The following is a 26,382-nucleotide window of genomic DNA, read 5'->3' on the forward strand; positions in this document are numbered from 1 at the left end:
TCTCACTTAATTCTTTGAAAAGTATGATATAAATGTGTTGAATTCTGTTTGTGTAGCTTTTGTTTTCTCTACCGTTTTAATTATATTTAAGGATAGAGACGACAGCTTCACTGTACAGGTATTTGCAGCAATTTTTGGTAAACATTACAGCATATTATGCATTGATTTTTACATCAATAACATTTACAGTATAATTTTATTCGGGAGAGTGATGGAGGCAACCCTTACGAAAACTGAACATGGTTTTACTACAAATAGAACCAAAAAAACATGGTTCCTATAGTTAAACCATGGTAACCACAAATTAACCATGATCTTGCTACACTAAGCATAGTTTAACCATGGTATTTATAGTATAACTATGGTTATACAAATGGTAATCAATGCACCAAACATGGTTACTACACTTTTATTATAATAAAACCATGGTTAATTTTCGTAAGGGTTAATATGATTTTCTTGTATTTAACCCTCAGGTATTGCTTACTTATAATGTGACCATACAGCTTAACTATTTTTAAGTTAAATAAATGTTCTATATTTTAGTTCAATAATTTGTAATATTTTAAGGAGATCATTTAGTACTAAATACTGTTTGTCCAATAATTATGGTCCATTAATGACTTAAAATATATATATATATATTATTTTTTATATTTCTATTACTTATATTATAATTAGTGTAGTATTTAAGGTTAAATAGAGAAAATGGTTTTAAATTCCAAAGCAAAGAGACAAATTATAGTCATTTTGTGGTCAGAAAAAAAAAAAAAATCATTTTCATTTGTAATGCCATGGTTTACCCACTAGGTACCTGTATGGATTTTACTAAATATACATGTATCTAGAATATTGCAGGTCATACCTGCATACTTATTTTTAAGTTTTTCATTTGAATAAATATTTAGAAATGATTAAACACTATATTTTTAAATGTGAAATTTAAGAAGTTAATAACTTACATCCTTTTCACGCAATGAATGCAAGCAAATACTTAAACCAAGTTTAAATGGTGCTTAAAAAAAAAACGTTCAGCTGCATTTTTATCCCCTTATATGTACAGTATATACATATAAATAGATATAGAATTGAGATTGCCACTCCTCCCCCCAACCCAACCCCCCACTCCAAAACAAACAAACAAAAAATCTCACTCCAAGCTGAACTTAGAAGTTGGCAACCCTGCCTTGGACTGCAAAACCAGTCTTAAGGGTCAATTTTTTGAAATTGAAATTTATACATCATATAAAAAGTTAAATAAATAAGCTTTCCATTGATGTATGGTTTGTTAGGATAGGACAATATTTGGTTCTTAGCAATGCATATTACTAATCAAAAATTAAGTTTTGATATATTTATGGTAGGAAATTTACAAAATATCCTAATGGAACATGATCTTTACCTAATATCTAAAAACCTAAAAAGTGATAATTTTGGCTCACAGTGTATTGTTGGCTACTGCTACAAATATACCCGTGGCCATGCTACTTATGACTGGTTTTGTAGTCCCGGGTCACAAATGTGTATCTCAATGCACTCTGACCCTTCAAAATACCTAATGATGTCTACTCATGTTTAATAAAGAGGAAGAAATAATCGGTTCACATACCGCTTGAACTGAGACTTTGTTTCACAGCAAACGTAACCTGTTCTTTTGTCTGTCATTGTTTCTCTGTGTTCTGCGATGTATTTTTGTAACCAAGGGGGCGGGTCTTTGCGAATGATCTATTTACGGACTCCTATGTGGTAAGCGTCAGACCTTGTTTTGTGTAGCTTGTCAGCATCATGTTCCTTTACAAAAGCTACTTCCTGTGGACTACTCCAGAACAGTAAATAAAGGATACTCTGTCTGCACTTTACACCTCCTGGTGAGCTTGTTCACCTACATGGACTTTGGCCTGCTCCTGTCCACTCTGTCCTGTGGCTGTATCTTTTATTTGTTCTGTACAGCAGAATGCTCGGAAAAACACAAAAAATGTCCCTGTGTACTGTTTACTGTCCTCCAGTAACCTTGAGCAACATATGCTAGTTGACCCCAGGGGCAGTTGCATGTTCTCTCTCTTTTTCTCCAGAAAAGAGACATGGCAAATCAGACATTACAGGGCCTGTCCACCCCCCCCATCCTCTGAGGCTACCTCTGGATGTGTCCCTCCCCCTCAGATACTTGCTGAATGGAAACAGAGCCCTTTTGAAAGAGAATCCCGAATAATTGTAAAAGACAGAGGCTAGTCTGTTTTTTAGACTTTAAGATGGAGAGGAGTGCAGTGGTGCTTCTGGTTCTTGCTCTGGTCAACAGTAATAGGTGTTGTCTGGATCCTCCCGCTGCCTACAAGTTTACAGGAGCAGTTTGCAGGCTTACCTATCCTGCCGCTGTAGTTTGTAAGTATGCTCTCATTGATTGCTGTACTATCTAGTCGTACATTTCTTGTAACCGAGTATGTTTTGATGTTCATCGCAACATAATTCATTCAAAGCAGCTAAAGTGCAAATTATTAGTATAATAACCTGGCTAGGGTTTTTAGTCAATACCAAGCATGAGGTTAATAAAAATACACAGTCCATTAAATTAAAGTCCATCTAAAACAATGTAAATGTACAATTTAAACTTCTAAAGTTAGTTTTTCATATAAAGCACATAATATTTATGACATATGTAAAGATTGTGAAATATAAAACATTGCAGGGCTATTTAAGTGCATACAAATGATTGCATATAAGCTAAAATGTCAATAAAATTATGAAAAACAATAATCAAGTGATCACTTACAACACCTAGAATATAACAACTATAACAAGTTCTACAAGTAAAAACTTGAGCATGGATTTTTAATTTTTTTTTTGTCAGTGAACTTATTTAACCTAAAATATTTACTTGAAGTGAAGATTTTAATCTAATATTTCAATCATTTAATAACTCAGTCACATAGTACTGAGTACTGATGCTGATTAATGAATAAAATATTCATGTAAACACATTTTAGTAAGTGTTTTGTTTTGATTGTTTTTCGATTTAAAATTAATGAATTTTATTGTTTTATGTTTTAATTATTTAATTATTAGCTTCTCATCAACTCTCTTCTCTCCTGAGTCTGGGAAACACTGAACTTGAGAATAAATATCCCCTTTCTTTGATTTCTCAGTGAATGAAAAGACTACTGAAGTGATCCAGGCCGCTTTTCAGCATGCCAGGTATCCCACCGTCGAGGGAAAGCGATCAATAGGATTTGGGACGGTGAAATATGGATTCCACAAGTAAGGAACTACTGAATTTGTTTACATGCTATGTGTTCACGTCTGTGTTACATCTTGTATCTTATCACGCTCTTCTTTTCACATCACCCACAGCTTAGAGATCCATAACCTTTCCATTGGAAAGAGTGAGTTTGAGCTAAGGGAGAATGAAGGAGTTGGGATCTCCATTTCAAACGTGTCTGCTGTATTCAAAGGGACTATGAACTATGGATATGGCAGCTGGCTGTGAGTGTTTCTATTTATTACCACAAATCAGGGTCAGGTTACTGCAATAACACAGCTGTGGTTTAACCACGTGCTCTACATATGGGTAATGAAGTTATGATCTTTTGTCTGGTATAGTACGAACTTATGAACTTATGAACCAGTCAAAAGTTTTTGAACCGTAAGATTTATAATGTTTTTAAAGTAGTCTCTTCTGCTCACCAAGCCTGCTTTTATTTGATCCAAAGTACAGCAAAAACAGTACAATTCTGAATATTTTTACTATTTAAAAGAACTGTTTTCTTTTTTAATATATTTTAAAATGTAATTTATTCCTGTGTTTTCAAAGCTGATTTTTAGCATAATTTCTCCTGTCACATGATCCGTCAGAAATCATTCTAATATGCTGATGTGCTGTTAAAGAAACATTTTTATCATTATTATTATAAATATTTACAACAGTTGAGTACATTTTTTCAGGATTCTTTGAAGAATAGAAAGATCCAAAATCAGCATTTATCTTAAATAAAAAGCTTTTGTGACATTATACACGATACCAAAAAAAAAAGCTTGGTTAGTATATTTTTTTTTGGGGGGGGGGAAAGAAATTATAGAAATTAATACTTTTATTTAGCAAGGATGCTTTAAATTGACCAAAAGTGATGATAAAGACATTTAATGTTACAAAAAAATTTCTATTTCAGATAAATGCTGTTCTTTTGAACTTTCTATTCATCAAAGAAACCTGAAAAAAATTATACTCAGCTGTGTGCAACATAATAATATTAACTTCTTTAAAAAAAACATTGAAAATCTTACTGTTCAAAAACTTTTGACTGGCAGTGTATTTCAGTTACAGCAACACAATTATGTTATTTATTTATTCAATCAAAATGGTAAACAAATAGTCAACAAATAGTTTTTGAAAAGTAGTGCTTGGCCTTTAGAGATATTTTTTTATTTATTGCAATTTTTGAAAAATATGCATTAAACACACATCAAAAACTAGTGTCCAAAAATAATACAATAAATAAATAAATAAATAAATATATAAATAAAACCAAAATTCAAATAGTCTAACTACCAGATTTTCAAATTGTCATTCGATCTACAGTAGCTGTCAATCAATTTAAACTACCTTGTTAAGCACAAATGCTAATTTGTAAATATTGTCAAGCTTAATTGCTGTTTAACTTGGTAAGAAAATATTTATTTGATCTGTTTAGGTAAATTGGTTAAACTAAACATTTTTTAAAAATTGAGAACATGTAATGAGAGAAGTTATGTTGTATAAATGTCCAAATTGTGACCTTCTTAAATATAGTTTTAACATGGAATTTGTGCCTCTAATGCTTTATGAGACAACGTGTGCTATATATATATATATATATATTTTTTTTTTTTTTTTTACCATAACAGTAAAACCAATGTCAGTTTGCATCAAAGTAACATTGCCATATTATTTTTTACACAGACTTGACCTGAAACAGTCAGTGGATTTTGAAGTTGATTCACAAATTGACTTGGTCATTAATCCAAAACTATGTGAGTGAATCTTAATTTGTTTGACATCTTGAAATTGGCTCCACTATTATCTAAAAAAAATATGTATTTGTGTGTCAGACTGTGGAAAAGGCAAAGTGGCTGCAGACACATCAGACTGTTACCTTACATTTCACAAACTGAAGCTGCTTCTGCAAGGAGACAGAGAGTGAGTTCAACATTTTTAATTGACCTTTTTATAACATAGGTTTTGATTTATATCTAGGTCAAAGTCAATTGTCTTCCTATAAATAAAAAACACTTCCTGTAGATCAGTTGTCATATTTTCCACCCGTATGCGCTTGCTCATTTGCTAGAGCTTTGAAATGACTCTCATTCTAACTGTGTGCAGGCCTGGCTGGCTGAAAAGAATGTTCACAGATATTGTGACTTTCACTGTGAAGTTAGTGGTGAAGTCACAGGTGAGTGTATATAAATGGTGATTCTATTTAAATAAACATACTGTGAAAAAACAGAACATTAGAATGTTTGGGTTTCCTTTCGATCTGCAGATCTGCAAGGAAATAAACAATGTGGCTAACATACTAGCAGACTTCATACAAGAGCAAGCAGGTAAAATTCACAGCTTTGTATAACTGCCTTAAGTGGTTTGTGGTTGCTTCTGGTCTGTGCTAACGTAACCTCTCTCTGTCTCCGAGCAGAACAGTTTCTTAGTGATGGTGAAATTGGTGTGGATATCTCTGTGACTTCTTCTCCCATCATCAAATCTAATTATATTGAATCATACCATAAGGTCTGATTATAAAGATAGCATATTTAAAAACTGCATTCAGACAAATGCAAATCCATTTTTCAAATTCTTTGATGTGGTTACTGTTGTTTTTCTGATGTACAGGGTTTGGTTATTTACAATAATACAAAATCAGACCTCAGCACATCTGTGTTTAACCCATCCCAACTAACTGAGAACCGTATGCTGCACTTCTGGCTTGCTGATGGGCTTCTAGACTCGCTAATGAGCGCTGCACACCATGATGGACGATTTATTCGCAATATCTCTGGAACAGAACTCACGGTATGATACAATTAGACCATTTATATTAGTTTTTTGTGATTTGTCTAGGTGTAATATGTTTCTTTTTAACTGTAGGTGGTGCTTTTGAAGAACAAGTGAACATATTGCAATTGCATCTACATACAAAAGTGAAGAGAAACAAACATATATATATACAGTCATGGCCAAAAATATCGGCACCCTTGCAATTCTGTCATAAAATGCGACCCTTCTCACAGAAAATTGTTGCAGTTGCAAATGTTTTTAGTACTCAAATGTTTATTTTTTGTTTGCATTGGAACAAGAAAAAAAAAAAAAAAAAAAAAAAAAAGTAAAATCTGATACAATTCCACACAAAACCCAAAAAATTTACTGGACAGAATTATTGGAATAAATATTTAGAATATATTTGGTAGCACCCCCTTTGAAAAATAACTCAGATCAGTCGCTTCCTGTAACCATGAATGAGTTTCTTGCACCTCTCTACTGGAATTTTGGACCACTCTTCTTTTGCAAACTGCTCCAGGTCATTCAGATTTGAAGGATGCCTTCTCCCAACTGCTGTTTTGAGATCTCTCCACAGGTGTTCTATGGGATTCAGATCTGGACTCATTGCTGGTCAATTCAGAACTCTCCAGAGCTTTGTTTGTAGTCATTTCTGAGTGTTTTTGAAGTGTGTTTTGGGTCATTGTCCCACTGGAAGACCTGTTACCTCTGGTGGAGACGTCGCTTTCTGAAACTGGCCACTACGTTGCCACTCAACGTTCTTTGGTAATCATCAGATTTTATGATACCGTTCACACAGTTAAGGCAACCAGTGCCAGAAGCAGCAAAGCAACCCCAATACATCTTTGAACCTCCACCATGTTTGACTGTAGGGACTGTGTTCTTTTCTTTGAAGGCCTCATTACTTTTTCTGTAAACAGTGCCATGATGTCCTTTACCAAAAAGTCACATACGTTTTTGCAAACTCCAGTCTTGCTTTTTTATGCCTTTGTGTCAGCAGTGGTGTCCCCCCGGCTCTCCTACCATAGCGTCCCTTTTCATTCAGATGGCGACTGATGTCTGCAGATCAGCTTGAATTTGTTTGGAAGTTAATCTGGGTTCTTTATCCACCATTCGAACAATTCTTCGTTGCAATTTTTAATTAATTTTGCTCTTCCATCCATGTCCAGGGAGGTTAGCTACAGTGCTGTAGGCTGTAAACCACTTTATGATATTGTGCACAGTGGACACAGGAACATTAAGATCTCTGGAGATGGACTTGTAGCCTTGAGATTGTCCATGTTTTTCCACAATTTTTTCTCTCAAATCCACAGACAACTCTTTACTCTTCTTTCTTTTCTCCATGCTCATTGTGACACACAACACAAAGGTTGAGTCAACTTTTCTCAGTTTTAACTGGTTGCAAGTGTGATTACTATATTGCCCACACCTGTTACTGGCCACATGTGTGTCTAAATACAAATTACAGGAGCATCACATGCTTGAAAAGCAATTATTTCTTACAATTTTGACAAGGTGCCATAATTTTGTCCGGTCCATTTTCGAGTTCCGTGTTGAAATTTGATCAAGTTTGACTTTTCTTCTCTGTTTTGTTTTGTGTTATTGCAGTGCAAACAAAAACAATAAGCACATGAATACCAAAACACTTGCAATTGAAACAATTTTCTGAGAGAAGTGTTGCATTTTCTGACAGAATTGCAAGGGTGCCGGTTTTTTTATATAGATATAGATATATAGATAGATAGATATCTGTTTTTTTTTTGTTATTTTAAGTAATGCGTTTTTTTTTTATTATTATTATTTTAGTTTTAGTTAACTATAATAATCCTCATATAAAGCTATATGAATTGTTTTGAGGCTTATTCTCTTGCATTTGTCTGTGTGTTGCAGGAACTGTTTCAGACAGAACTGTCCTCAGCCAGGCCTGAATTGTTGAGCAAGGTGCGGCAACACTCATTATAATATTCAAACCGCAGAAAGGGGAGGAAATGACATGCAAATAAATGTTTGCATTTAAACTGTCATTTAACTAGGACTGCACCTGTGTGTTTGTGGGATGGTTTGTGATGGTTTTTTCCCTACTCTTCAGTGGCTGTCCTCTGAGGGTCCGATGTTAAAGGCAAGGAGTGTGTCAGTTCCACACTTGTGGACCACCACAGTGGGCACATCTGTCAGAGCTGTGGCAGGAGTCGAACTCTTATTGGACGGTCAAGACATGCCAGCACTTTATTTTGAGACAGTAAGCTAAAACACATCAGGAGCACATGAGATGATAGATAGATGCACTTCATAACTTGTCTTTGGAGTTTTATAAATAATAAATTATTTTTATGGGTTCTGTGATTATAGGATGTGACAGTTGTTGTGAATGCCTCATATGCAGAGAAGAAACTATTTCTGAAGGCCACTGCAGAGCGGTAAGTTTGTAAAAAGATGAATTCTACAGAATTACACTACCAGTCAAAAGTTTTTGAACAGTAAGATTTTTAATGTTTTTATTTTTTAAAGAAGTCTTTTCTGCTCACCAAGCCAACAGTAAAACTTTAAAATATTTTTACTATTTAAAATATTCTATTTGAATATGTTTTAAAATGTAATTTATTTCTGTGATCAAAGCTAAATTTTCAGCATCATTACTGCAGTCTTCAGTGTCACGATTCTTCAGAAATCATTCAAATATTCTGATGTGCTGTTCAAGAAACATTTTTTTGAAGATTCTTTGATGAATAAGATCCAAAGATCAGCATTTATCTGAAATAAAAATCTAGTGTAACATTATAAACTTTTATTTAGCAAGGATGCTTTAAATTGATTAAAAGTGATGGTAAAGACATGTATAATGTTACGAAAGATTTCTATTTCAGATAAATGCTGTTCTGAACTTTTTATTCATCAAAGAAACCTGAAAAAATTCTATTCAGCTGTTTTCAGCATAATAATAAATAATGTTTTTTGAGCAGCAAATCAGAATATTAGAATGATTTCTGAAGGATTGTGTGACTGGAGTAATGATGCTAAAAATTTAGCTTTGAAATAACAGGAATAAACTGCATTTTTAAATAAATTCAAATAGAAAACAGTTATTTTAAATAATACAATACTTCAGAATTGTACTGCTTTTGCTGTACTTTGGATCAAATAAATGCAGGTGAGCAGAAGGGACTTCTTTAAAAACATTAAAAATCTTACTGTTCAAAAACTTTTGGCTGGTAGTGTACATTAAAAAAATTCAAATTTCAGTGCCTGATTTAAAGTTTTTTTTTTTTTCCTGTTTTGTGACCATCATAGTATTCATATAACAAAAAATTCCACATCAGAAGGACCCACTGAGGTGAGAATAAAATCAATTATATTATATTTCTTTTTTATTATTTAAAATGTATTTTTATTCATAAATTATATATTATCTCCTCAAAGATGGAGGAGAGCTTGAGAAGTTATCTTCAGGAGGCTGTGGAAAAAATGGGAATCCCCAAAGTCATATCATGTAAGTGTGGCCACCATAGCCAAGCAGTGAGCATGTCAATTTTATGTTTTTTCTTCATATTTGATCTCTCCTTTCAGACCTGGAGCCAGACTTAACCGCTTTGATGGATGAACAGGGACTCAGTCTCTTTGACCTCATCAATCCTGAAGTTATACCTCAGGATGTGAGTATATTACACTATCAGAATATTATCAATCATAACTACCAATCTGTATTCAAAAGGATAGTTCACCCAAAAATGAATCAGTTACTCACCCAAACCTGTAAGACCTTCGTTCATCTTCAGAACACAAATTACTGTCTATGCAGGGTCAGAAAGCTCTCAGATTTCATAAAAATATCTTAATTTGTGTTCTGAAGATGAACGAAGGTTTTACAAGTTTGGAACGACATGAGGTTGAGTAATTGATGACAGAATTTTCATTTTTGGGTGGACTGTCTCTGTAACAGTCATCATAGACATCACACTATATGATATAGCACAGTGTCAAAAAATCATTTCAACACTTTGAATGGTTACATTGTTGTTTTATTTCTTTGTGCATGTACAGGGATATGTGATAGTCCAGCTGGATTTTGGATTTCCACACCATCTGCTGGTGGAATTCCTCAAAAAGACGCTGAATTGACAATCTTGTTCTCATAAATGTACTATTTCTCACACAAAAAACACTTATATCTCATAAACATGAAAATATGAATGACTATATCATAACTGCCAGTATGGCTGTATGTAAAGAGCTTTGATGTTTTGTTTAGCTGTTCAGTGTTCAAAATGTTGTACATATGCAATTGTGAATCACAATGATGTAGTTTTATGTCCTTCAGTTATATGATCTCATGACTTCCATGCAATGTAGAGATTGTATTACCATAATTAAACGTTTCCTGATTCTGTCACATAATTATGTGTTTCACATTTCTGGTTAAACCTGTTTTTTCTTTCAAATGTCATAGGCTGCCTTTTTTTAAGTTACATTTTAAAACTCAAAAAAATGAAAACTAAGCATTAGTTGCTTTTATCTGACTTCTATTATAATCTATTGTAATTAAATTAAATGAAATTGCATACAAATTCCCCCTGACTACATACTGATGTCAATGATTTGATATCACCACAAAGCGGCGTCAGTGTGCAGACTATAAACATTCTATACATATCAACAACCGTGTCCTCAAATGCACTTTCTCACGACTTAAAACGCATTTTAATGACAAACGCCACTGAAAAACGTTATATAAAGATGTTTTTGACGCGTCACGGACGCTTTAAAAATCAGTTGTGCTGCTTACTGAATCAGTATAACTAAGATGTTTTTAATTAACAACATAAACGCTGCATTTATTGTTTTCAAGTGTATTAAAATTTACAATGGTTTTATTATAGTAAAATAGTAACCATGTTTTTTTGGCGCATTGTTTACTATTTGTATATGTAACGGGTGAAAATGTTGTGGCTCCTTTAACGTCCTGAGTTCTGTTCTGTGCACAGTCAGCAGCTGTATGCCACGAGTAGCGCATGTGTGCGGGTGCGATGGTTTTACTTTTAATTTCTGTTGCTAATTTAAGTTAAGTTCTTTTAATAAGTAGCGCTGTTGCCAGGAGAATAAAGCCCAAGATGTGGAATGCGACCCATGTGCGATTTGAGTTAGGCGAGCTATCCCTTAACCCTTACATATAACTATGTTTTTACTACAAATACCATGGTTAAACTACGGTTTGTGTAGCAAGACCATGGTTAATTTGTGGTTACCATAGTTTAACTATAATAACCACTGGTTAGTTCTCGTAAGGGTATGTTGACGTAATACTAAAACATTTTATCTTCTCTTCACTAAAATTAATTTTAATAGTATACAAACCACTTTTCCAAAATTTGATTTATTTACCACTAGGCGGCTTCTGTGCACCACAACATGACATTTCACTCTGTCCTCAAATGCCCTCTCTCATTTTGCATTTTAACGACAAACGTTCCTGAAGAACTTCAAATAACGGTGTTTTTAAGCGTCACGGACGCTTTAAAATCGATTGTGCCGCTGTATAACCACGGTAGTTTTAATTAACAACAAAAACGCTAAATTTATTGAATTCAAATGTATGTTTCCTTAATTTTAAAATCTGTGAATTCGTTATAAAGCGCTTTCGGTTGTTAATTATATAGAAAATTATTCGAAAAATAAAACATGCTCAGTCGTCGATAGATGGATATTTATATATATATATATATATACATAAACACACTTTACGTTATATGACGCAGTTAGCGCCGTTTGGCGGGTTCGGTTCAATAGTAAGCGCGCAACGTCTGTCTCACTGCAGGATCCGTATTTATTACGCAGAAAGAAGAAAACGAAACCAAACCGGAGGGATACTTTAGTTTCATTTTGCTCCATTAAACTGGACTGATGCGTTATGCCACCAGCGGTAAGTGCGTCATATAAATTCATTTTATAAACATGAAGAACTTTAAATGTCTTCGAGTTCATATGTTGAACAAAGCACGTTGTTGGCACGTTGTGTCATTCATTAGCTCAGCCTTCACACAACTGCTATCTTGGACTGCAGTGGGATTGTCGTTTCCTGCTGGTCAATAAATGGGCAGGAGCTGCTACGTATGGACTAAAACAGCTCTTTATTTGATTATATTTAAGGAATTAATTGCATAGACAGAAACCTTTTCAGCAAAACCTTTGCATGAGCCACATACTGTTTTTTTTCCCCAAAACATTACTTTGGAATATAGTCTAAGTGATAACAAGTGCTGAAACATTTGCTACAGAATAACTTGTGAACAATAATTTGGCATAGCTTGTCTCTAGCTAACTCAACTAACTTTATATTTTCTCTTTAGTTTAAACAAAACTGTAGTTACTGTATCATTTTGTCTTGTTAGTATTAGGAGTAATCAGTTTCTTCAGTTTGCATCATTGACTTGTAGGAAAGCACATGCTTTTAGCATTGCCAAACAAAGGATGTGTTGTTAGACTACGTGCACCGACATTATAAACCTGATGCTTTGTCTTCGTGTAAATCAGCACTCAACACTATTAAATGTAGTGTCGTGAATGTTTTGTTCGAACTAAAAAGTTAAATTTAACTTAAAATTAACACATTCTTCTCCCCAGCTAATGGATGAGGATGGAGAGGATGGACTGGCCGGTGGACGTCCGGACACAGGTGGACCAGGCGGGTAGCGAACTGGTGGAATTGCTCTGCAGACAAAACAGTGATGTTCTGGATCGGATCTTTGCCTTAGTGGAACCTAAAAGATTGGATCAGATACAGTCACTGACCAACAACAGAGACCGTGTCTCCGCCATTGTAGAATACTTTAGGAATTCAGACCGAAACTTATGTACTCAGTTTCTCTCCACTGTATATCAGTACAGTGAAAACATTCCCTTTCTTCTTGAAACAACACTGGTGTCCATAGCAGGTTACACACATGGTAAGTCATGTTCTGAACTTTTTTTTAGTTAAACCTTTGAGATATACTGTAGCTCATAGCATATTGTATGTATTTACAATTCAGATTAAAGCATACATGTAATTTTAGTCTTAATCACAATTTAATTTAACAACACATTCTGTACAGTTTATATTATGATAGGTTTACAATTTCATCTCGACACAATTTTTTAATATAAGCTTTGAAGTGAAAGTGAAAGTGTCCTGTAGACATTAAAAAAGGAGATGTTTTGTCAAATACGGATATTATTCCTTGGTTATAATTATTCAGGCCGTTTTTTATTTTCTATGCTTTTAAGGAGCAAACTGCAATCATACATGTGAGACCGATCAATCTTCACCTTCACCACATGTGAAGCGTCCAAGGCTAGGTATGTTTTATTCTTAAAGGGACACACCCATTTTGAATTTTGATTCATTGTGAAAGCAGTCTCTCTGAGCGACCCAACTGTTAAATTTACTTTGACTTGGATGATTGCGACCCATTGGCTATTCAACGAGAATGCTGCATTTGTATAATTTTTTATTTTGATCCTAAAAAAATAGTTAACATATTTACATTTTTAATTTGATAAAAAGGTCTGCTGATAAAAAAAAAAACTGTAGCATTACTTCTGCTGCAATGTTGCTCCACAATGTGGTTTCTAAACCCAGCAAGAGCAGTAGACAAATCGAAAGTTAATTTGAAAACTGAACTTTGAGATTAATGTTAATATTGACAATGATAGTATTATAATACTTAATCATCCTTAGAATTTCTTCATCTTTAGAACACTTATGCCATATTTAAAACTATCTTTGGAATCAATATATAGCAAAATATCCAACCAAGTGGTTTAAGAATTATAGCTTAAACACACTTTTCAGAGAAATCTTTTTCAAGCTGTGTTAATGGGCAGTGTTGGGGAGTAACTAGTTACATGTAACAGAATTAAGTAATTTAATTACAAAATAAATGTAATTGTAATTAGTTACAGTTACTGAGAAAAAAATGTGTAATTAAATTAGTTACTTTTGAAAAATGCCAGTGATTACAAAGGGGATTACATCTGAATTTTTTCACACACCCACCCCCACTTACAGATTCAATTGACCTCTTTCATAAATTTCATTGAGTGCTCTAAAATGAGACACGAATGTTTCAGGAGTTTAGGACACAGAATAGGACACATGCTAATTTGATAACTGTTTTATTTCCTATTTGGGTTTATGCATAAACTATTTTTTAAGATTGTTTTTTCCAGGGCATTGTTAGATGCTAGTGTCTTCTGTCATAACTATGCAAACATTTGATTTCAAACCCAGTATCATAGCTATTAAGCAATTTCTTGTTATGATTTCAAATCTGTATTTAACCTCGCAATGATCTCAAAGTAAATAAGAGCTGTTAAGTCTGAATTTGGGGCGTTGGTGCCAATAGCCTCGTAGTTAGTTTTGATTCCCGTCTTGAGGCCCTTTGCTGATCCCTCTCTTTAAAAATAAGAAAAATTAATACTTAAAAAATAAGTTAAAAAAAAGTCTGAATTTGTGGTGGCTGTGCTTTAAATTAAATTCTGATTGGTCAGTCATGACATTCCAAGGTATGTTATTCCCTGATAACAACTGGTAAAAACTAATAACTCAGACTCAGTCGGGGCAACTTAGGTCAGTGCTATATGCTTGATAGCTTTGCGTTTGGTTAGCTAATAAAATATTAAAGCTTAATTCAATATTATGTAGACAATTTCTTAATTCTGTCATCCTGGTATTGTGGACTCGCTCTATTGTTTCATACAAACGCAGCTGCTGCCATTTTTTTTGTACACTGTAATGGATTTTAAGATAACTAACAAACTAGTACTACTACTTAATTATTTATGTGGTGAAATGTTGTGTAAGAAAAGTGGTATGACTGCACTGTATCCCTAAAATGTCTAGTTTGAACTTGCCGTTTGCTAGCAACTGATTTTTTTATGGAAGCTTTCCGTTCAGATATTTCAACTCAGATCAGTGTTTCGTGTCTAATTACTTTGACACGAAACATCTAAATAATCTATCAAGCAGCTGTGTAGTAAGTGGGATAATGTACATCCAGCCAGTTGTTATCGCAAAATAAAGTTGTATGTTATCCCTTACTTATTATAATCTTAATTCAAGTGATAAAGTCTGACAGTAATCAGTGTTGAGTGCTACTGTAAGGTTAATTCTGCCTGGTTTAAATGTTTCAAAATGATTAACGGTTGAAAATATTAGAAATTTAGAAAAGTAATCAAAAAGTAATTAAAAGTAATGTTACATTACTTTATTAAAGTAATTAAAAAGTTACACTACTTATTACATTTTAAATCAAGTAACTTGTAATTTGTAACCTATTACATTTCCAAAGTAACATTTCCAAAGTAACAGCGGTCCACGACCGCTGACGGACTGTCTGTGTCAGCAGTCCGCTATTTTCTCCACGCTCGAGGAGCTGTAGCAACAACATTTTGTAGTTGGACGCATTGAATTCATTTATTTTTTGATGGTAACGTCACCAATTACACAAAAAAACAGAAGAGAGGGGCGGGGTGAGCAGTAGCACTTTATCATTTAAAGAGACAAGCACCGAAAGGGGTCGCTGTGAACTGAGAGCTGTTTTTGATAAGAGAAAAAGGGTGTTTTACATGACATTTGAGGAATTTTAATTAAAGCATGTTGCGGACATTTCATGAAGACCCAAAAGGATCATACCAACTTGTGAAAAATACACATCTGATGTCCCCTTTAAAGGAGAAGTTCACTTCCAGAACAGAAATTTACAGATAATTTACTCACCCCCTTGTCATCCAAGATGTTCATGTCTTTCTCTCTTCAGTTGTAAAGAAATTATTATTATTTTTTTGAGGAAAACATTTCAGGATTTCTCTCCAAATAGTGGACTTCTATGGTGCCCCTGAGTTTAAATTTCCGAAATGCAGTTTAAACGCAGCTTCAAAGGGCTCTAATGTTCCCAGCCAAGGAATAAGGGTCTTATCTAGCAAAACGATTGGTTATTTTCTCAACAAAAATTACAATTTATATACTTTTTAACCTCAAATGCTCATGTTGTCTAGCTCAGCGTGAACTCTGGTTCATGACATTTAGGGTAGTTCGAAAAACTCCCAGCTCATTTTCTTCTCCAACTTTAAAATCATCCTGCATCGCTGTTTTAGCTTTTTTTGTAAAGGGTGTTTGATCTTTGCATGTTCACTTTGTAAACATTGGGTCGGTACTTCTGCAGTGATGTAGGACAATTTTGATTTTGGAGAAGAAAATGAGATGGGAGTAGGAGTGGGCGATATCGGCTTAAAAATTTATCACGATAATTTCTGGTATTATTGCGATAATGATATCAATGACGATAAAGCAGGGAATCCTGTTTCTTTAAAGAAAAGTATTATCTTTCCTATTTTTACCCAAAATAGAGCATAACTGAGTTGACACCTACAAAGTTTTGTCTGTTTAATTTACTGGAAGCCGGAGGGCGTCCTTGCGCAGAAACTCTACTTTTACTTTATAGCAGAAGTAATAGTACTGATAACACTCCATGAACCTCTAATCCAGTTATCGCTGTAGCTGAATAGAATGCAGATAGAGAAATTTTAACTGAGGAAACTTGACAATAAACATACGTTTGCTGCAATATATGGTTTGTTTGTGTTCTTCAAGCAATCTTGGGTTTTTTTATAAGGATAAAGTATATTTATAATGCAATGCTAAACGACATAGCTTTTATAATACTATAAAATAGTATGATTTCTGCCTCATTCTGTGATATAAATCCACGTCTGATCACAAAAGGTTATTTTGAACACTTGACTATGTTATGAAGTTGATTTAGAGAAAAAGCATGTCAATAAATGATATCTTTGATGCACAACAGGTTTGTAAACAGACTCACTCACATGCAAAACTGTATCGCACACGTGCTACTGTAGACTTTATCGTTATTATCCCAGGATGATTAATTCTTATCGTGGGAAAATTTTTACCAGAATATTGCAAACGATAAGATATCGCCCATCCCTAGATAGGAGTTTTTCAGCATACCCTAACTGTCTTGAACCAGAATACACTGAGTTCACGCAGAGCTAGAAAGTGTATAAATGGTCATTTTTGTTTTTTTTAAATAACAAATCGTTTCGCTAGTTAAGACCCTTCTTCTTCGGCTGGGATTGTTTAGAGCCCTTTGAAGTTGCATTTAAACTGCATTTTAGAAGTTCAAACTCGGGGCACCATAGAAGTCTGAAATGTTTTCCTCAAAAAACAATTTTTTTTTTACGACTGAGGAAAGAAAGACATGAACATCTTAGATGACAAGGGAGTGAGCAAAGTGGAGAAAATGAAAAATTAGTTTTTAGAAAATGTCTGCTATTGTATTTTTGCAGATGGCACATGGCTTAATATTTTATTTTTAAAATAGTAACATGTATAGATTTTAAATGTGCCAAAAGTCTTTTTTGAGGCTTTTGTATAAACTGTTAAAAAGTTTTAAAAAGTTGTTAAAAAGTTAAAAAGTTGTTAAAAAGTTAATTTTATGATAAATCTTAATAATGCTTTGATTTTCTTACCTAGATCATTTACAGAGCTACACAGATGCTCTTAAAGACATGGTGCTGCAAAAACACAAGTCAGTGGCACAAGCTGTAGTAAAAGACATCCGTCTGGATGACACATGGGTGTATTTAAGACACAGGAACCTTCCACGAGGGAAAGACAGGAACATCCAGCCTCAAGCCTCTCTAGACAACCATGAAGGTGAAGAATCAGAGCATAAAGTGTCTGTTGAGTCTCTTTTGAAAACCACCAGCAGGGTTGTCATGCTGCTGGGCCAGGCTGGATCTGGTAAGACACTACTGGTGCACTGCCTCGGCCGTAGCTGGGCTGAAGGCTCCTTCCCGTCTATTGACCTGCTGTTCCTGCTGGAGTTCCGGCAGCTTAATCTTATCTCACGTAACCTGTCCTTGAAAGAGCTGCTCTTTCTGTACTACCCTGCTTGTGGTGATGACAAGGAGCAAAGCGATGCAGTGTTTGAATTCATCCTCTCCAAACCTGAGAAGGTCTGCTTCATAATCGACGGGTATGATGAGTTTCGTGCCAAGCTTACGCATCCTGAAAGGCTGGAGAGCAACATTGACCCAAGCAAACTTCTCCCAATGACAGATCTCCTCTCAGGACTGTGCAATCGTAAATTTCTTCAAGGTTGCACTGTTTTGGTCACCTGCAGACCACGAGATGTGACTGACATGTTTGGAAGCCCTGGTTTCATAACCTGTGAGCTTCAAGGGTTTGACCGATTGGGTGTGAAGGAATACGCAGAGCAGTACTTCCATAAAAAAGGAGATGAACTCAAAAAGAAGGCTGTAAACTTGTTAATGGACAACCGACACCTCTTGTCGATGTCTCACATACCTGGACTCTGTCATATTTGCTGTGTATGTATGGATCATCTGTTCTCCAGTGATGGAACTCATCTACAGCTACCAACGTCCTTAACCCAAATCTACATGCAGATCCTCTTGGCGTTCCTCAAACGCATTGATGAAGGTGTGGTGTCTGGTACATCTCCACTGCAGAGACACAGAACAAAAATTGATGAGATGAGCCAGTTAGCCCTCAAAGGACTTGATGAAAGCACTATAGTCTTCATGGATACAGATGTGTCTCCAGAACTCCAGAATTTTGGCATCAAAAGTGGAATACTGTCTTGTGTGAAACTGACTTTTGAGGATGGATCTTCAGGTCGTGGTTTCACCTTCATGCACCTTACAATGCAGGAGTTTCTCGCTGCTCTCCACCTCATGACCAGTCAGAGCATCACTGAGAGTCAACTTAAGAAGAAGCTTAACTTGAAAACCCGCTGGACCACCAAGATTGATCCAAAAACTGTCTTTACAGACTCTCTCCATCTTTACGTATGTGGGCTTGCGGCGGAGGCCTGCACGTACAGTTTGATCCAACTTAAAGGAGCCGAAAGCACCAAAGCTTGGGTACAAAAGCGGCAAGCAGCCGTCCGTAATGTTTTGCTAGGTTTCTCAGGAAGTACCAGTCAAACAGGCCCCAAAATTGTGGAGCTGTGTCGATGTGCTTATGAGACACGAGATGCTAAGTTGGCAAGGGCTATTGGTTCAAGACCACAGTTTGAAATGCGAAATATCAGACTCAACACTGTTGACATGGATTCCTTGGCATTTGTAACAGCGGCTGCTGATCAGAATGTATGTCTGGACTTCGGTGGCTGTTCAATTGACCTGGATTGTTTGGAAATCCTCCCTAGTTTTAAGACTGTGGATCATCTCATGTGAGTTTCTGTAAAATTCTTCTTTATAAACAAATGCTTTATGTGTAGTAAATTGGAGCCCACATGGCAGCTTTAAAGGAACAGTTCACCCAAAAAAGAAAATTCTGTCATTAATCACTCACTTTCATGTCGTTCCAAACCTGTAAGACCTTCGTTCATCTTCGGAACACAAATTAAGATATTTTTAATGAAATCTGAGAGCTTTCTGACCCTGCATAGACAGCAGCACAACTGACACATTCAAGTCCCAGAAATGTTGTAAGGACATTGTGAAAATAGTCCATGTGACATCAGTGGTTCAACCGTAATGTTATGAAGCGCTCAGATTTAATCAAAAATATCTTAATTTGTGTTTTGAAGATGAATGAAGGTCTGGTTTGGAAGGACATGAGGGTGAGTTATTAATGACGGAATTTAAATTTTTGGGTGGACTATCCCATGGACTATAAGTGTTGACGCGTGATATAGTGATACCATATTGATTCTTGCTGATAGCCGACTGTTAATATACCTGTATCAGATAACACTGGTCAATATTGGATTTTTAATTGTGTATGCTCATTTCTCCTGTTTTTATATTTTGATAACCTTGGCAATTCTCTAATGCACGCTTAAGTTAATCTTTTAAAACACTAACATTTAAAAAACACAGTTAAATCTGATCTTTAGCAAATCTCAAAATGTATATCCATTTTTCATACGTCTGCCTGAACTTTCATTAAAAAATGATGTTTTATTTTAAATTTATAGTTGAAGTCAAACGTTTACACACACTATACATATGCAAAATGTTAATTATTTTGCCAAAATAAGAGTGATTAGATTCTGCAAGGTGTATGTAAACTTTTGATTTCAGCTGTACAAAATAGTATAGATTTTCAATATCAACCATTTTTCAAACATCAGCCATAATAATGTCAAAATAATTATAAGTTTAGGGGTTTCTGACATAATTTTAACAGTAATACATGATTTTGGTGAAAGCACATGTTTTATGCTGTAGTCGTAAATCTGGTCATATTGATGTATTGAATTTGTTAAATGCATTTTTTTATTCAAGTTTCCGTAGCCGGAAATATGATGACAAGTTTGCAGAGGCTTTGTGTGGTATCCTGTGTAAACTCCAGGCTTTGCGGCAATTGGAGTAAGTCTTTGATGCAGCAAAATGTCCTTTATGCGTTTTGTCCCAATATTGCCTTGCAGTGTATTTTCCATTGGTTAATTTTTGCCTATGATTTACAGTTTTATCAGTGGAGGTCTTACTGATGTTGGAGCTGCTAAACTTGCCAGGGCTTTGGAGGACTGTCCAAACATCACACACCTAAAGTAATATGATTTAAGGCATGCATTTCCTAGATTGAAATTTCAAGCAATCTAGTGATTTGGCCTGACATGATTGCTTTAAAGTATTCTGTTTATTTTTTAAATTGGAACGCATCGTTTGTTTCCGCTTGTTTCTAAAAAGGTTATAGTAAGTGGTTTTAATGATCTGTCACGCATTTCCGTCTGTGTCATTCGATGTGTTCTGTTTATCTAACAGTGTCAGTGATAACTCTTTGAAAGATGAAGGCATAAGAGAGATTGCAGAAACACTATCCAAACTGCCCAACATCTCCTCTGTTTTGTAAGTAGTGTGTTTTGGATTTCAAAAGGGTCATCGGATGCAAAGTTGACTTTTACATGTTGTTTGAACATTAATGTGTGTTGGCAGTGTATGTACACATCTACCCTATAATGATAAAAATCCATGCAGTGGTTTTTAATTAATCTGTAAAAATAATATCCCCTTTTTCAAATCAAGCCATACTCACATGCCTGTGGCGTCACACAGATAGTTGATTGACATGAGCGTCTTACCTCAGATCAGCTGTAACAGTCCGACCTCCATTGTTTCGATGCCGGAGCAGGGATGTAAGTTAGACAAGAATATCTCTGATTGAGCGATTGAGGTGTTGTGTTGCTGGATGTAATAATAAACACAGTGGTCGTCATTTACTCCCGACATCTGAGCCACTAAAGATGCAGTGGATTACCTTTGTTTGTTAAGGGAATGCGCCTCCCGATCTACATAAATGCATCTATGTTTGCACAAATCATTTGTGATCCAGCTTCACATACAGCAGAAGTGAGTATAAGGATTTTTTTTATGAATCTCTGCAATCACCTTTCCTCATAACACGCTATATGCAGCTAAAGTAAACAATCTCTCAGAGCTCGTCACTCAGAGCTCATTAGAATTTAAAGGAACAATCCCTCAGAATGGGATGATTTTTGCAGAGCTCATTGTGACAAGGTAAAAAGGGTGTTGTTTTACACAACCATTGAGAATTTTTAACCAAACTATATTATAGGCTTTTCATTAAGACCCTAAATAATCATATCAACTTGTGGAAAATGGGCATCCGATGACCCCTTTAACTTTTTTCATTTATTTCGATATTTGCTGCTTAAAAAAATCAATAAAAGTATATATTAAGTCTGCATTCTTACACTTGTATTCAGGATGGGGAAGAACAGCATCTCCACAGATGGAATTATCACACTCATTGAGAGAATGGCTGCCTGCCCTTCTGTTCAGGAAGTCCGTGTTGAGTATGTTGATTTGTTGGCTTGTCAAATACATTTTTAATGAAAAAGGAAAACGTTTTCCATACAATTTAGATCCTTGATTCTTGAGTGATATTAAGTTGTGACTTAATATCTGTTTAAAATCATAATTTTAAAGGTTCACTGAAGTGCTTTGAAACGCACCATTATTCTGTGTGTTGACGTAATTTCAACTGAAACAGGAAGACAGGGCGGAACATATCCAGCAGTCCCGCCCCCAAGGTTTTCGTTGATATCACAGCTTGGGCCAGAACCGCTGAGCTCGGTATAGCCGCATTTGACGTGCCACGATCTTCAATTCATATTACATTATCTACATATAAAATAGCATTCTGTGTAGAATTCAAATGTGTCCGATATGTTTTGTGGCGTACGCCACTCTGTGCCATCGAGCCTCTGGATCACAGCAGACTGTGTGTGAACTGCAGTGGTTCGTGTGACACAAAGCGAAACCAGACTTCGCCCAAACAGAATGCATATTTGCACTGTCTGAATCGTTCCCTATCCCCCATATAGTACCCATTTACTGTTCCAAAAATACAAATTCTGTGAACAAATGACCGATTTCAGCTGAAGCCAATGCGTGTATTTATAGTGTATGGGGCAGGGTGCTTTGAGTTCTATAGTGCATTTAATTGGATAAAAAGTTTTATGAGAAGCTGAAGTGCAGGGTGATGTCATCAAAATCGCTGATCCTTATTGGAAGAAGTTAGAGTCTCTAAGATTTGAATGCTTTTATTTTGTAAATGCAAATTTTGTCATTGTTTTGGAGCTCACTAACTTACAGATAACCTTGAGGCTAATGTATTTATATTAAAAGCCAATTTTTTTTTTACATTTCATGGGTGCTTTAATATACTATTAAGTTTAAAGAATATTGAATTTTCTACATTTTGACCTGTATTTATTGTACTCTACGTTGTATTTTCTTTAACCTTGTGTAGTTTTGTGCATGGTTTTTAAGGGATTTCCAAGTGGTGTTTACAGTTGTTTCATTCTATACAGGGCCAATAAAGAGATCAGCCTTTTCTTCTCACAAAGCTCTGACACAGTCTGGTGAGTGTTGACCAATGTGTTAGAACGCTATTAGACGAGTTACAGGGTGGGTAAACCCCCAGTAATCCAAAACGTGTATTTTATATTTCTGATTTCCTGTTTGCGCATCTGTTGTGGTTACTTTGTCTATGCATTCTGCATTTAACTAGGTACTGCTGTGTAATGCTCGCTGTGTAAAGCGATCAAGTAAAGTAGATGTTAGATGATAGATAATGTGCATGGGCTTTATTTTAATTTGGTGGTAAGTCTGTAGCTTATACCCAGATTGAGTACAATCTAAAGTGACTGCACAGATTGGTGGTCATCCAAATACAATAAATATCAATATTTTTTCTCACTTTCTCTTCTTTAGTGAAAACACAGACTTAAATAACAAAGAAGAGCCAAAGAGTGTAACGTAAGTACTGAATCCTTTAATGTGTTATTTCTTTTTAGACAAAGGAAAACAAATTAATCCTTAGTTACAAAGTCCTTAAAGTTAATACTGAACTTTAGACTTTATTGGGGTAGATTTATAAAATATTGAATGAGCCATGCTTTCATCTTGTTTTGTTTGATAAGGTGGCGTCTATAAAGTCCAAGTGTTCAGCCCTGGGCAGCATTTCAGGAGAGTTAGAGGGCAGACCCTGGATCACAAAACCAGTCATAAATTTATTTATGCCTCATCTGAAAGCTTTCCATTGATGTATGGTTTGTTAGGACAAGACAATATTTGACTTAGATACAACAATTTGAATATCTGCAATCTGAGGGTGCAAAAATATTGAGAAAATCTTGAGAAAGTTGTCCTTAGCAATGCATATTACTAATTAAATTAAGATCTGATATATTTACAGTAGGAAATTTGAAAAATATCTTCATGGAACATGATCTTTACTTAATATCTTAATGATTTTTGGCATAAAAGAAAAATCAAGAATTTTGACCCATACAATGTATTGTTGACTGTTGCTACAAATATACCTTTGCTACTTAAGACTGGTTTTGTGGTCTAGGGTCCAAGCTATTTTAATCAAGAATAAAATATGAAAGGCCATTCACAGATGTTCTGACAGTGTGTAATAATACCACAATTACATTTAAACACTTTACATAACCATGTTTTTCCTCCAGCAGTTGAATGATGCACCTTTGTGTTCTAGCTTTTTAAAAATGAAATTACCTGCCATGTCACTACCATTGTTTCATTTGGTAAAATTTTCCAAAACAAACATGCTGAACCGACAGGAATAACCTGTTTAATTGTTTCTTTATAGGATAAAGCAGTCTAACATCAATGTATCTAATGTCGTCAGCCTGTGTAATAAACTCAGGGGCTTCTCCCACATAACCCTTTTAGAGTAAGTATTGAAATGCATCATAAATCTCACCTTCTTCACTTCAAAAGTCAATTACATTTTAGCAGATTCAGTTGACACCTCCACAGTTCTTCTAATGCAACATGTTTTTCTCATCTCTCAGTTTGTCCAAAAACTCACTTGGTAACAAGGGCCTAAAGAAGATTCTGGATCTTCTGCCTAAACTTGGAATGATTCAGGAGATCAAGTAGGTCAATGTTTTCTTTGCAACGTCATTTGGTTTTGACATTTTGCCAGTGACACACTTTTTTTTTTTTTTTAAATAGCAAAATAACTTCCTCATGTTGTTGTAGTGCATTCCTGTTTTCAACGTATGTATGTTTTTTTCTGAACACTCACACAGAGTTGGAGAAAATGGTGTTGATATGGATGGAGTGGTGATGCTTGCTTCTGCCCTCTGTAACCAGAAGAACCTGAAGAGAGTGGATGCAAGGTATTTATACTGGATGCAGCATTATTGAGTTAATGACAGTTTGACTGCCTGTCTGAAAATGCTGTGCTTTTTCTCACCAGTGAAAATGGAAAGAAACAGTTGGCTCTTTGGTTTGACACCAGCAGACGGTACTGAAACAGTTGCAAACATTTCTGCTTAATATATAAAATGTTGAATACGTAAATGTTGGTTTCAAATAACAAATGTGCTTTATGAATGCAGACATAATTCAAGACAGCTGGCTCCAAATGTAACCCGGGTACATTTGCATAAAAAACTCAGGTACATCTCTATTACCTATGTTTATTGTATAACAGTGTTGCAAGCTTCATGGAAAATTAATGTTTCTACATTACAATTGAGAGTAATTTATGTGCTTTTGTCTTTCCAGTTTAACCCACAGTGATATCAAACCTGTCTACATGACCAAGCTGTGTAAGCAACTGGTAAAATGTGAAAACCTACTGGACATTGAGTGAGTAGACCTTTTGTGAATATTTAGGGTAGACAAAACAGATGCTACTTGTATTATCTGTATTTAGCTAGTCCTCATTGTTTGTTTGTGTTACAGGTTCTCCCATCTAAAATTATCAAATGAGTCTGTCGAGAAGTTGATGCTGATTCTTCCTGAAATGTCTTCTCTTCAGCTACTGAAGTAAGTGGTTCCTGCAGTACAGTTGCGGTTTATCTCTATCATAAATTACCTGATATGACTATTTATCAACGATGTCCTTGTTTTCCAGTTTAAGTCATGTTGACCTGTCTACAAATGGGGCTTTGTTATTGGTCAGATCTCTTGCTGACTGCCAGCGTGTCACGGCTGTAGAACTGAGGTATCTTATTTCAGTTTATGTCAGATATTTAACTAGGGTTACGTTTTTTAAAAGACTTTTAATATCACGAATATCGAATATTTGAATATTTAAACTTGCTTTTAACATGATTCCCAGGCACCAGGCAGAAGCATTCATCAAGTTTGTTCCTGAAAAAGCAGAGGCAGCAATTTGCAAGTATGTTCTGTTTGCTCACCATTAGATCTGCATGATTGTTAAAAAAAATTGTTAAAAAATCACAATCTTGATTCAAACACCCAAGTGATATCATTTCTAAATGACAACGATTCGTCTGTGTCTATTAAACGTATGAAAAGTCATATCGGAACATTCAGATCTGTGTTAGCCAAGTTAAGTCCATTTCCGAAACAAAGATTCACATATAATGTACTCACCCCCTTGTCATCCAAGATGTTCATGTCTTTCTTTCTTCAGTCATAAAGAAATAGTTTTTTGAGGAAAACATTTCTGCATTTTTCTCCATATAATGGACTGATATGGTGCCCCGATTTTGAATTTTTCAAAAGGCAGTTTAAATGCGGCTTCAAACGATCCCAAATGCGGTTGTAAATGATTCCAGCCGAGGAAGAAGAAAGAATTTTCATGAAAAAATACAATTTAAATACTTTTTAATCTCAAACGCTCATCTTGCCTTTCTCTCCATGAACTCTGTGTATTCTGGCTCAAGACAGTTAGGGTATGTCGAAAAACTCCAATCGTATTTTCTCCCTCAACTTCAAAAATCATTTCAAAATCATTCTACCTCCCTGCAGAAGTTCCGACCCAGTCTTTGCAACGTGAACATGCAAAGAAGATCAAA

The 26,382-nt window shown here is 35.1% G+C and overlaps 2 protein-coding genes across 2 annotated transcripts in view; both read left to right on the forward strand.

Annotated features, from left to right (window-relative positions):
• Positions 1-2,099: 2,099 nt before the first annotated feature.
• Positions 2,100-10,411, forward strand: cetp (cholesteryl ester transfer protein, plasma). Its single transcript, XM_051135878.1, has 16 exons — positions 2,100-2,379; positions 3,141-3,252; positions 3,346-3,477; positions 4,931-5,001; positions 5,080-5,167; positions 5,351-5,420; positions 5,511-5,571; positions 5,661-5,752; positions 5,855-6,034; positions 7,910-7,960; positions 8,109-8,258; positions 8,369-8,436; positions 9,308-9,350; positions 9,437-9,506; positions 9,584-9,669; positions 10,058-10,411. The coding sequence occupies exons 1-16, from the start codon at positions 2,250-2,252 to the stop codon at positions 10,133-10,135; spliced, it is 1,482 nt and encodes a 493-aa protein (XP_050991835.1). The 5' UTR covers positions 2,100-2,249; the 3' UTR covers positions 10,136-10,411.
• A 1,060-nt stretch (positions 10,412-11,471) lies between these two features.
• The window catches only part of nlrc5 (NLR family, CARD domain containing 5), a 30,950-nt gene continuing 16,039 nt past the window's right edge, over positions 11,472-26,382 (forward strand). The window contains exons 1-18 of the mRNA XM_051135247.1: positions 11,472-11,933; positions 12,635-12,957; positions 17,550-19,275; positions 20,336-20,419; positions 20,518-20,601; positions 20,816-20,899; positions 21,778-21,867; positions 22,888-22,938; positions 23,291-23,335; positions 24,195-24,278; positions 24,400-24,483; positions 24,640-24,729; positions 24,810-24,857; positions 24,952-25,011; positions 25,121-25,204; positions 25,301-25,384; positions 25,473-25,562; positions 25,680-25,739. Coding sequence (XP_050991204.1) covers positions 12,642-12,957; positions 17,550-19,275; positions 20,336-20,419; positions 20,518-20,601; positions 20,816-20,899; positions 21,778-21,867; positions 22,888-22,938; positions 23,291-23,335; positions 24,195-24,278; positions 24,400-24,483; positions 24,640-24,729; positions 24,810-24,857; positions 24,952-25,011; positions 25,121-25,204; positions 25,301-25,384; positions 25,473-25,562; positions 25,680-25,739 — 3,164 coding nt within the window. The 5' untranslated portion in view covers positions 11,472-11,933; positions 12,635-12,641. The remainder of the gene's footprint in view (positions 11,934-12,634; positions 12,958-17,549; positions 19,276-20,335; positions 20,420-20,517; positions 20,602-20,815; positions 20,900-21,777; positions 21,868-22,887; positions 22,939-23,290; positions 23,336-24,194; positions 24,279-24,399; positions 24,484-24,639; positions 24,730-24,809; positions 24,858-24,951; positions 25,012-25,120; positions 25,205-25,300; positions 25,385-25,472; positions 25,563-25,679; positions 25,740-26,382) is intronic.

Source organism: Labeo rohita, chromosome 18 (genome assembly GCF_022985175.1).
Source record: "Labeo rohita strain BAU-BD-2019 chromosome 18, IGBB_LRoh.1.0, whole genome shotgun sequence".
Lineage (NCBI taxonomy): Eukaryota > Metazoa > Chordata > Actinopteri > Cypriniformes > Cyprinidae > Labeo > Labeo rohita.

What these genes read in the sequence shown, in the direction of transcription:
- cetp (XM_051135878.1), top strand. Translation starts at nt 2,250, where the DNA reads ATGGAGAGGAGTGCAGTGGTGCTTCTGGTTCTTGCTCTGGTCAACAGT. An exon ending in CTTCTGCAAGGAGACAGAGA is followed by an intron (nt 5,168 to 5,350) that starts GTGAGTTCAACA and finishes AACTGTGTGCAG; the next exon opens with GCCTGGCTGGCTGAAAAGAA. An exon ending in CATCAGAAGGACCCACTGAG is followed by an intron (nt 9,351 to 9,436) that starts GTGAGAATAAAA and finishes ATCTCCTCAAAG; the next exon opens with ATGGAGGAGAGCTTGAGAAG.